The sequence below is a fragment of the Artemia franciscana genome, chromosome 3 (assembly GCF_032884065.1).
Source record: "Artemia franciscana chromosome 3, ASM3288406v1, whole genome shotgun sequence".
NCBI classification, from domain to species: Eukaryota; Metazoa; Arthropoda; class Branchiopoda; order Anostraca; family Artemiidae; genus Artemia; species Artemia franciscana.
The window spans coordinates 32,501,813-32,513,764 of record NC_088865.1 but is presented as its reverse complement, the minus strand read 5'-3'; the positions used below and the strand labels follow the sequence as shown (position 1 = coordinate 32,513,764).

General features: G+C 32.4%; 1 protein-coding gene across 1 annotated transcript in view; it reads right to left on the bottom strand.

The window, feature by feature from the left end:
- Nucleotides 1–274: 274 nt before the first annotated feature.
- The window catches only part of LOC136025176 (connectin-like), a 37,832-nt gene continuing 26,154 nt past the window's right edge, over nucleotides 275–11,952 (bottom strand). Inside the window, exons 3-4 of the mRNA XM_065700947.1 lie at nucleotides 10,941–11,060; nucleotides 275–3,783 (exon numbers count right to left, since the gene is read on the bottom strand). Of these exons, the coding sequence (XP_065557019.1) occupies nucleotides 3,638–3,783; nucleotides 10,941–11,060 (266 nt within the window). The 3' untranslated portion in view covers nucleotides 275–3,637. The remainder of the gene's footprint in view (nucleotides 3,784–10,940; nucleotides 11,061–11,952) is intronic.

Genomic DNA, 11,952 nt, shown 5'->3' with positions numbered 1-11,952 from the left:
ATCGCTCCTTACTACAGTTCGTTACCACGAACTGTTTGAAAATGTCTGCCAAGTGATTTCAATATAAAACGTCGACAAATGTAAACAAAATTATCAGGCGTAGTTTTGCAACATTTATGCTGAGGACTTACCACATCCGGCATGAACTATTAAAGCATACAAATAAGTAGAAAAGGCCGGGTTGCAGGGTCACCGGGAGAGGCTGACATGGGTATTTGGCTTAAAAATCATGAAAATTGGACGAATGCATTTGTTGTTATATGAGACTCAGACGTGTTGTGACTTATTTACTTGCATTTTTTTATAAATAACAACATGAATTAATTATAAACAATACAAATTATAAACAATAAACAAAACAATAATTTGGTTGTTGTTAGAAAACCCCTGTAGGACAGTAATTATTTTCCATTAAATATGTTTGTAAGTTAGCGGGTACCTCCGTAAAAAGTAAAGTTGTGCAATCCAATTTGCCTAAAAAGCCGTAAAGAAGACAAGACCTTAAACTTTTTTTTCTAGAGAATCATCTTAAGAAAAGGAACATTATAGGCTATATAAATCTAAAAGAGGAAATAGCTTAAAAATAGGAAAATTTTCGTTTTTCAACCTATTCCGACTAATTTTCAGCATATATTACAATCCAAAAAAGGTTAAAAGCCAATTTCAAAAATTTCATTTGGTAGATAAATGAAGCTGAATCTTAGCTATCCAAATAGCAAAATCGTCATCTTATATTGAAAATATCGAAAAACTGGATTGCACAAAAATAAATATCAACTTCTATAGTTGTCATTTTGTTATCGTCCATTGATAAAAATGCATACTCGGTGAAAATTTTGACCCTAATATAAACTATAGACTATGAGACCTTATTTTAGCAATAGTCCACTTCTACCTATCATTACCTAATTTACACAAACACTTTTTCAATGCTTTTTAAAAAACTAAAAACGGGCAAAGATTAATTTAAAAATTTAAGTTTTTTTAAGGGAAGTCAAGAGAGCAGTTTAAACTTAAAACAAACAAAAATTATTGCTTCACTGCCTATATAATATATATCAACAGAACTAGTAAAAACAGCCAACTGATGATTTTTCCTTATGTGTGTAGAAATATAGAAAATTAGCACTTCACTCAAAATACAGAAACAATATACGAGTTTTGATACTGTAAAAGCAAACCTATTAAAGACACTTTTTACAGTAAAAAAATAAACCGCTTTAGGATTGTTGCTTTGTTGGGTTTTTTTTTTCGGTTTAGTTTAGTAACACTTCAAAATAATGAGCCCAGTCCAGTGATTGTCTCTTGTTTGGGTCAAAAATTACATTTCATGATTATCTTTTACATTAGTCCTAAGTGAAGGCATCTTGATAGTATTTTGACCATAGACTAGCTTTAGAATTTATATCATAACTTGAATTTCTCTGATGTATAGAGAGAAATAACCGGGTTTCCAAATTTCTTATTACGGTTTATTTGTTCTTCATTTCGAGTAATGCTAAAGTGTGTTTTTTTATAGTTCAAAATTGTGTATAATACTATTGTTATTATAGCTGGTTAGAGCAAGATGTTACCTTATAAACAAGTCCAGTATTTTTTTATGCTCTCAAATGAATATGAAGCTATTAAAATAATATTTATTTTTATGCTTAAGTTTCTAAGATAATTCTAATTTTATACTGAAAGATACTGATATCACAGCTGGTATAAAACTATGAAAAGCATTAAATACTAGTTTGTTCTTGTCAGGCTATTCCTAAATCAATATTTAAGTTTTTTTTAATTTTCTTTTGTGTTTTCAGTAAAGCACTAGTTTCCTATAAACCCACAAATATATTGAAATATAATCATTAACCAATTTGTACTAGTCTTATCTTATTTTTTTATCTTGTTCTTTTTAATTTTCAACTTCACTGTTTACTTCCCTCAGAAACACATTGTTTTCTTCTAATTAATTTGTTTCAGTTCCAAATGATTTACTTGTTAAAGATTCTGCCTACTTTTAGTTAACTATTTATCAGTAAGAACAAGATGCCATATCTAAACTCAATTTCAATGTAACTTAAATTTCACCATTTCAGCAAACATTTTGAAATGAAAAAACACTCTTTCAAACAAATTAATGGAAATAATTAGTTTAATATTATATATCTTAACTTTATAGTTAATATCTAAAAACTATTTTTAAATGCTCGATGAGATCAATTCACAAGAACTCTACTAATAAAAATTGAAAATATTCATCAAAACGATTGTTTGCTTGTATAAATAAGTTGCATAAATAATTGAGACAAATAATATTTAAAGTAATTACTTCTTAGAACTCTTATAGTATAACTCGTCCCAGAATTGCCGTATTTTAATATTATTTCAAATTTATGCTCTAAGTTGTTCCTAAGATTTAGCAGATACGCCCTTTTGACAAGCTGCCTGCACATAGTCATTTGATTTAAGTCAACTTCCCTTTCCTTGTTCCCTAAAGTAGTTTTGACCATCTTTATACAAATAGTTTGTTTCGATTTAGCTCCACACTCCCCTCAGTATTGCCTGAAAACTTCAGTTGAATCCAGTTAGCCTTTTTGGAAGCCAAGGATCAAACAATGCCCCTTTCCCAAAAACAAATATTACATAAACAATTAGCAAATTGCATAACTTTTGGTCCTTGCTCTAAGATTAGTGGGTACTACTGCATTCCCAAGGGCATAGTAATTGCCCCTTTCAACTATGCAGGACAAAATTGCTGTCTCAAAATGCTGATAGAATTTTTCCATGTAGAAAATAATGGTATAGGGGGCGCTCTTCTAATAACTTTTAACTCTTAAGATGTGTATTCGAGCATTAAGTTTCATTCGAATGAACCTCCTCTAACACGACAACTTCTTTTATACGATGTGCTTTGGTGAAAAAAGTAATAGAGAGATTCTACTTAGGCAGCTCTTTACTGAGGCAGCGCTGTTGCACTGCCTATTAATATGATGTTATTTGCATCTTCAGAATTACGTTCCTAAAACAAATTAAGATATCTACAAATTCAGTAGTATATAGTTATCATGAAGTTATTCTACATGTAAAACCATTTTAAGAATCAACAATAGAATTTTAAAACACAATTATACACAAAGTGGCAAAAAGAGCTTGCAAAATATCTCTATAAATCTCTAAAATACCTCATATGTGCACTTGTCTGAACTGAATATATTTATTGATTTCTATGAAATTCCGTTTTGGTTCTCTTGGAAATTCAAATAACATAGAATTAGCGTCAAAATGTTTCAGAGTACAACTACTTTGCTGGAAAACTATACAATCTATATTAAAATGCAAATAGTCATTGAAAATTGTTCCCCCTCCATTCAACACCTACACGAATAATGGTAACACGCATCTCAATACTACGGCCAGTCTTTTTGCTATATCAGCAGGACTTTCTTTTTTCAACAAAAGTGAACCAGTTTTACTTTGATAATATAGTGTGACACCAGTAAATCAATTCAATTCTACCGACGGAAGAATTGACTCTACCATGATTTCATTTCCATTGAATATTTTAAAAATTTTCTCCATTTACATAAGGTTCCCTTCAAATAATAAATTTTGATATGGGTTAAGATTTAATTAGTATAAAAATAAAGTTTACTTAAGCAGGACATAAAGGTATAAGGTAATCAGAAGGAAGTTGAGTAATTGCAGCTCCACCAGCACAACTACCTCCAATCAGGGAAGTTTGTAGACTAATATCTGCTACTAGCCAGTTTATATCGCAGCAACAAACAATTTTATTGCCTGTAATACAAAGTAAGATTCATTATTAAGGGTACAAAATAAAGTTGAAAAAAGCTGCATAAATGCTATGGCCATAAATGACCTCTTAGTAAAAATCAAGTTATAATATCTGATTCGATGACTTCATTCATAGCATAAATTTAGCTATTTCTAGGAAAATCTATCAGTCTTTTTTTTAAGCAAGCAGTTATATAAGCAAAAAAAAGAGCCTAGAGGAAAACCCCAAAAGGGAAAATCTATAGTTATTATAAATTATAATTCGCTGGAGTAAGAGGAAATTTTTGGCCAACTACCTGTACCATCAAACTTGATAAGACCAAGGGAACAATCCAAAAACCACAAACTCTTAATGGGTGAAAACCCATTGGCTTCCTACCAATGATTTCTTATATTTTTTTAGAAACAAAAAAAAAAATTTTGGTTGGTAATGCTCAGCCAAGCTTAAGAAAGTACATATTCAATTAGCTTACTAGCGGTGAACATAGCCAAAGTGTTCGAGAAGTATCCGGGAGTTTGAGGGCAACTATTCTTAAAAACTGTTTCAGAGTCAAATATGAAATCGGACTCATCCAAGATGAGTCCGGAGATCATCGGAGATTTCTTCGGAGATGAAATCGACAATGCACAAGAAGACAAGCAACAGTGAGAATCCATACGTAAAAGCCTGCCATGTGTCGTGTGCTAATATATATATATATATATATATATATATATATATATATATATATATATATATATATGTATATATATATATATATATATATTTATATATATATATATATATATATATATATATATATATATATATATATATATATATATGTATATATATATATATATATATATATATATATATATATATATATATATATATATATATATATATAAAGGAATCATAGATAGATAAAAATATAAGAGGGCTCGTCGCCTCCACAATACTTTCTCTTTACGCTAAAGTGTTTTTAGTAATAACAATTATTTATTCTACAGCCTTTGTGATTCAGGGGGTCACTCTTAAAGAAACAGGACAAAATTCAAGCATTAATTTAAAGAGTGAGGTACTGACGAGGGAGAGAACCCCCCTCATATACGTGATAGAACTATACAAACATAGAAGTTCGTTATGTAAGTTAATTTATAGGTTACGTATATTTATTACTATTAAAACTATTCGTAGAAAAAATAAAAGTTCTAGTTGCATTTTTAAGTAACTGAAAATTAGACTATTTACCATCTATTATGAAAAAAAGTAAAAACGCCTAAATAAAAGAAAAAAAAGAAAAATACATAGTAAGAAAAGAATGAAAAAAAGCAAAAAAGTATAAAACAAGAAAAAAAAGAAAAAAATAACAAATAAAAAAAGGAATATATATATATATATATATATATATATATATATATATATATATATATATATATATATATATATATATATATATATATATATATATATATATATATATATATATATATTCGCCGCTGTAAAATTCTCAGATACTTCCTTACTGTTTTGGTTATTTTCACCACTAGTAAGCTAATTGCTTACTGGTTTTGAATTTCAGACTTGTTTGAGCCATTTGCTAAAATTAATTTTATTTTTCAAAAAATATAAGAAGTCATTGGTGAAGTTAAGATTTAGGTTGTTTCACTTAATCTCTATGTTGGAATGTCTAACACTCTGCTAGACAATCAATATGCTGAGAATAAGAGGTTAAAGATTTTAAGTTTGTCTTGAACATATACTAACATTTCATAAGTGGAATTTTCCTTCCATGAATATTAAATTCAATATTGACTTCATCAAAGACAATTTTATTTTTTAGATTGAAATGGCTTAAAATAATAAATTTTATTAACACAGCACATTTTGGCAGAAAGCCAACCGAACTGTTAGTTGACCCTCTTCCTATTAACATGTCTACTCTTCGAAGTTCGATGAAGCTGTTTAGAATAGACCTAAGAAGAAGTTGATTAGTGCAGGTATGGTCGAAATAAGGTCTAGATGATCGAAATAGCCACTAAGACTGAATTAACTTCTGAGAGTTCTTTTTTGTGGCCACGCCGCTTATGCAATTGGAGCCTTCCAGTATTACCCGTTGAACGACACCTTCCTGAAATTCCCTTGAAGGTTTTCTCTATGACCTTCATCCAAGGAGGCAGGTCATGAAACAAATTGACGGAAAATTCACCAACGTGAAAATAGTCCAGTTTTCATTAACTGATAGTTAGCATGAGCTGACAGGAGGAGTCGCCTCAAAACATCCTGTCAAGCACATTATCAAGTAATTTATATGTGTGCTGTTTGGATTATACCAAACAGTTCATGGTAACGAACTGTGTAGTAAGGAGTGACCCGGCTCAATAGTAACCGAAACTCTTAAAAATGGAATTTTTTGGCATTTTGATGCCAATAGTTACATCAAAAGAATTGCATTTTAATTCTGGTTTTAAATATACAAGTTTCATCAAAATTAGTCTTACCCATCAAAAGTTACGAATTCTGGTTTTAAATATATAAGTTTCATCAAGATTAGTCTTACCCATCAAAAGTTACGACCCTGAGAAAATTTGCCTCATTTTCAAAAATAGGGGGTAACACCCCCTAAAGGTAATACAATCTTAACAAAAAATCACACCATCCGATTCAGCGTGTCAGAGAACCTAATTGTATAAGTTTCAAGCACCTATCTATAAAAATGTGAAATTTTGCATTATTTGCCAGAATAAAGATCACGGATTCGTGTTTATTTATTTATTTTTTTTGTTTTTTGTTTTGTGTTGTTTAGTTTTTTTCCCAGGAGTGATCGTACCGACCCATTGGTCCTAGAATGTCGCGAGTGGGCTCATGTTAATGGAAATTAAAAGTTATAGTGCCCTTTTTAAGTGACCAAAAAAACTGGAGGGCACCTAGGCCCCCTACGCTAATTATTTTCCCAAAATCAGCGGATCAAAATTCTGAGATAGCCATTTTATTCACCACAGTTGAAAAACCTTATAACTATGTCTTTGAGGGTGACTTACTCCCCCCACGGTCCCCATGGGAGGGGCTATAAGTTACAAACTTTGACCAGTCAAACAGTTCGTGGTAACAAACTGCTGTAAGGAGCGACCCGGCTCAATAGTAACTGAAACTCTAAAAATGGAATTTTGATACAAATAGTTATCAAAAGAATCGCACTTTAATGCTGATTTTAAATGTATTAGTTTCCTCAAGATCAGTTATACCTATCAAAAGTTACGAACCTATAAACAAATTTGCCTCATTTTAGAAAATGGAAGGCAAAACCCCCTAAAAGTCAAGCAGTCATAACGAAAATCACACCATGAGATTCAGCACATCAGAGAACCATATTGTAGAAGTTCCAAGCGCCTATCTACAAAAATGTGTTATTTCACATTTTTTTTTTTGCCAGAAGACAGATCCCAGGGGTGGTCGTTTTCCCCAGTGGTGGTCGTATCGACTGAGCGGTCCTAGACTGTCGCGGGCTCGTTTTAACGGAAGTTCAAATTTCTAGTCCCCTTTTTAAGTGACCAAAGAAATTGAAGGGCACCTAGGCCACCTCCCAAGCTCATTTTTTCCCAAAAGGCATCAGATCAAAATTCTGACAAAGCCATTTTATTCACCATAGTCGAAAAACCTAATAACTATTTCTTTTGGGACGACTTACTCCCCCGCAGTCCCCGTTGGAGGGGCTGCAAGTTACAAACTTTGACCTGTGTTTACATATAGCAATGGTTACTGGGAAGTGTACAGACGTTTTCAGGGGGATTGTTTTGGATTAGGGGGGCAGCTGAGGGGGTTACGTGGAAGTATATTCCCACGGAGGAACTTCTCATGGGGGAAGATAATTTAAGCGAAGGGGGGTGCAAGATTTTCTAGCATTATTTGAAAAAGCAATGAAAAAATAAATATGAAAAGTTTTTTCTACTGAAAATAAGGAGCAGCATTAAAACTTAAAACGAACAAAAATTATTACGCATATGAGGGGTTTACCTCCTCGTTATACCTCACTCTTTATTCTACGGCCTTTTTGATTCAGGGGTCATTTCTAAGGATTAGGGACATTTAAGCTTTAGTGTAAAGAGCGAGGTATTGACGACGGTTGAACCCCCTTATATAGGCGATAAAAACATACGAATATAGAAATTCGTTACGTAAGTTAATTCGTAAGTTACGTATAATTTTCTTACTTTTTTAAAAATTAGAGTTAAGAGAGAGAGTCAAACTTTAGCGTAAAGAGCGGGGCGTTGAGGAGGTAAAGCCCTTTTCATATACGGAGTTATTTCTGTTCGTTTTAAGTTTTAATGTTGCTCCTTACTTTTATTTTAAAAAATATGTTTTTTTTTATTTAATGCTTACATATAGTAATGGTTATTTGGAAGTGTACGGACGTTTTCAGGGGGATTTTAAGGTGGGGGGGAAGCTGAGAAGAGGGAAATATGTCGGAAGAACTTTCCTTGGAGGAATTTGTCGTGGGGAAGAAAGTATTCATGAAGGGAGTGCAGGATTTTCTAGCATTACTAAAAACACAATGAAAAAAAGTTTTTTCAACTGAAAGTAAGGAAAAGCATTAAAATTTCAAACGAACAGAAATTATTACGCATAGGTGATGGGCTCACTTTCTCCTAACATCCCCGCTCTTTACGCCTTTAAAGTATTTTTAGTAATTTCAACTATTTTTTATACGGCTTTTGTGATTCAGGGGTCATTCTTAAGAAATAGGGACAAAATTTAAGCTTTAGCATAAAGAGTGAGGTACTGACAAGGGGTGAACCCCCCATACACGCAATAAAAACATGAGAATATAGAAGTTTGTTAAGAAAGCTAATTTGTAAGTTAAGTATATCTTTTACTAATAAAAACATTCGTAAAAAATTAAAAGTTCTAGTTGCCTTTTTAAGTAACAAAAAAATTGGAGGGCAACTAGACCTCCGCCCCCGCTCCTTTTTTTCCCAAAATCATTCGCTCAAAACTACGAGAAAGCCATTTACCCAAAAACAATAAATATACAAATTTTGTTTTAATTATTCACCTGCGGAGAGCCAAAATCAAAACATGCATTGATTCTAAAACGTTCAGAAATTAAATGAAAAAAATAAGTTTTAATAACGGAAATTAAGGAGCGGCACTAAAACTTAAAACAAACAGAAATTACTTCGTATATGAAAGTGGCTACTTCCCCATCAACACCCCGCTCTTTATGCTAGAGCTTTTTACTATTTTAAAAAGTAGAGTTAAAAGACAGAGTCAAACTTATTTTATTTATTTTTTTACTATTTTAAAAAGTGGAGTTAAGAAAAAGGTTGAAACTTTAGCGTAAAGAGCAGCTCTTGATGAGGAAGCAGCCCATTTCATATACGAAGCTATTTCTGTTCTTTTAGGTTTTAATGCCACTCCTTACTCCCCGATAAAAAAAAACTTGTTTTTTTATTTAATCTCAACTATAGGATCAGAGAGTTCGTGGTAACAAACTGCAGAAAGGAGTGACCTGGCTCAATAGTAACCAAATCTCTAAAAAAAAGTTTTGATACCCATAGTTACATGAAAATAATCGCTTTTGAATGTGGATTTTAAATTTTCAAGTTTCGTCAAGTTTAGTTTTACCCATCAAAAGTTAAGAGCCTGAGAAAATTTGGCTTGGTTTAGAAAATAGAGGGAAACACCCCCCACAAGTAATAAAATCTTAACGAAAAATAGACCATCATATTCAATATATCAGAGAACCCTACTGTAGAAGTTTAAGATCTTATCTACAAAATGTGGAATTTTGTCTTTTTTCGCCAGAAGACCGATCACGGATGCGTGTTTATTTGTTTGTTTTTTGTTATTTTTTTCCAGGGATGATCGTATCAATCCAGTGGTATTAGAATTTCATGAGAGGGCTTATTCTAATGGAAATTAAAATTTCTAGTGCCCTTTTTAAGTGACCAAAAATTGGAGTGCACCTAAGCCTCCTTCCACCCTCATTTTTTTCCAAAGTCACCGGATCAAGATATTAAGATAGCCGTTTTGTTCATCATATTTGAAAAACCTAATAACTATGTCCTTGGGGACGACTTAATCCCCGAGAGTCTTTCTGGGAGGGGGTGCAAGTTACAAACTTTGACCATTGCTTACATATAGTAATGATTATTGGGAAGTCTACAGACGTTTTCAAGGGAACTTTTTCGCATTGGAGTGGGTCTGGGGGAAGGGATTACGTGGGAGGATCTTTCTTCATGGAGGAATTTATCATGAGGGAAGAGAATCTCCATGAATGGGCGCAGTATTTCCTAGCATTAGTTTTTAGAAAAACAACGAGAAAATAAATAACAAAAAAGTTTTTTCAACTGGAAGTAAGGAGCAGCATTAAAACTTAAAACGTACAGAAAATATTAAATATATAAGGGGGTTTTTCGCCTCCACAATACTTTGCTCTTTACGCTAAAGTATTTTTAGTAATTTCAACTATTTATTCTAAGGCCTTTGTGATTCAGGGGTCACTCTTAAAAAATTGGGACAAAATTCAAGCTTTGATGTAAAGAGTGAGGTATTGACGAAGGGAAGAACACCCTCTTATATGTAATAAGAAATATACAAACATAAAATTTCGATATGTAAGTTAATTCGTAAGTTACGTATATTTATTACTAATAAAACCGTTCGTAAAAGAAACAAAAGTTTTAGTTGCATTTTTAAGTAGCCGAAAAAGGGAGGCCAACTAGGCCTCCTCCCTCACCTCTTTTTTATTCGAAATTGTCCGATGAAAACTTTGAGAAAGCCATTTAGCCAAAAAAAAAAATATGTGCAAATTTCGTTTTAATTATTCATATGCGATAAGCCAAAATAAAAACATGCATTAATTCACAAAAGTTCAGGAATTAAACAAAAAAACAAGTTTTTTTTAACCGCAAGTAAGGAGCGACATTAAAACTTAAAACGAACATAAATTATTCCGTATATGGAAGGGGTTTTCACCTCCTGAACGTCTCGCTCTTTACACTAAAGTTTTTCGTCGTTATAAAAAGTAGAACTGTGGCAAAGAGTCAAACTTAAGCGTAAAGAGTGAGGCGTTGAGGAGGAGACAACCCCTTTCATATATAGAACAATTTCTGTTCGTTTTAAGTTTTAATGTCGCTCCTTACTTGCAACTAAAAAACATTTTTATTTACTTTACCTGTTAGATCCATTTTTCCTGTACCTCCTAACATAGTTTCTAATATGCTTCTGAATGAGTTTTCAGGGAGTGTTGTAAGGGCGTTATTCTGCAATATAACGTTTGTGTCAGAACGAAGACCTGCAAAATGGGAAAAGAAAACTTATATAAAGTGTCAAAGAAAGCCCAAGTAATACATTACAGTGATGGATAAAGTGTGTGTAAATATCTGAAACAAAATCTTAAATTCTTCCAAAGTAAAACTCCTGGAAATTATATGATTACTTTTGGAAATATAACCATCAGCAAAATTATAACAAAAATACGAATAGTGAGGAAATAGGTAGTTAGAATGGACCCAAAGGTGCTACTCTTTTCTTCTTCATCGTTAACCACAAAGAAGCTTAACAGCGATTCCCTCAAGGCAAGACGTAAGTATCATTGATAATTGATCTATTCCACACACCTGGTTGTTATGTAAGAGTTTGGGGGATGTTTTCTCTCTATGATTTCTGTTTCTTTGAGATGTTTTCCCCTCAGGCCTTCTTCAAGACGCTAGTCAAGTGGGGAGCCTAACCGGCAATTCCCTCAAGTCAAGACGTAGGTATCATTGACTTTTGATCTATTTCACACACCTGGTTGTTATGTAAGAGTCTATGGGATGTTTTTTTCTCTATGATTTCTGTTTCTTCGAGATGTTTTCCCCTCAGGGCCGTCTTCAAGACGCTAGTCAAGTGGGGAACCAAACAGATGTAACTGAAGATGACGCATTGCACTCACGTAGGTGTTACGTAATAGTTTAGGGGATAGTATTGTTTACTTATGGAAATTCAATAGCACTTGTTATTGTTATTCTTCAAGATGTGTTTTTTCGAGAGGTTTTTCTTCTTCGAGGTTTTTTCTTCGAGATATTTTTTTCTTCGTGACGTTTTTTTTCTCCGATACGTTTTATTTCAAGACTTTTTTGTCCTTCGTGACTTTTTTCTTCAAGATTTTTTCTTCGATATGTTTTTTCGAGACATTTTTTCTTCGT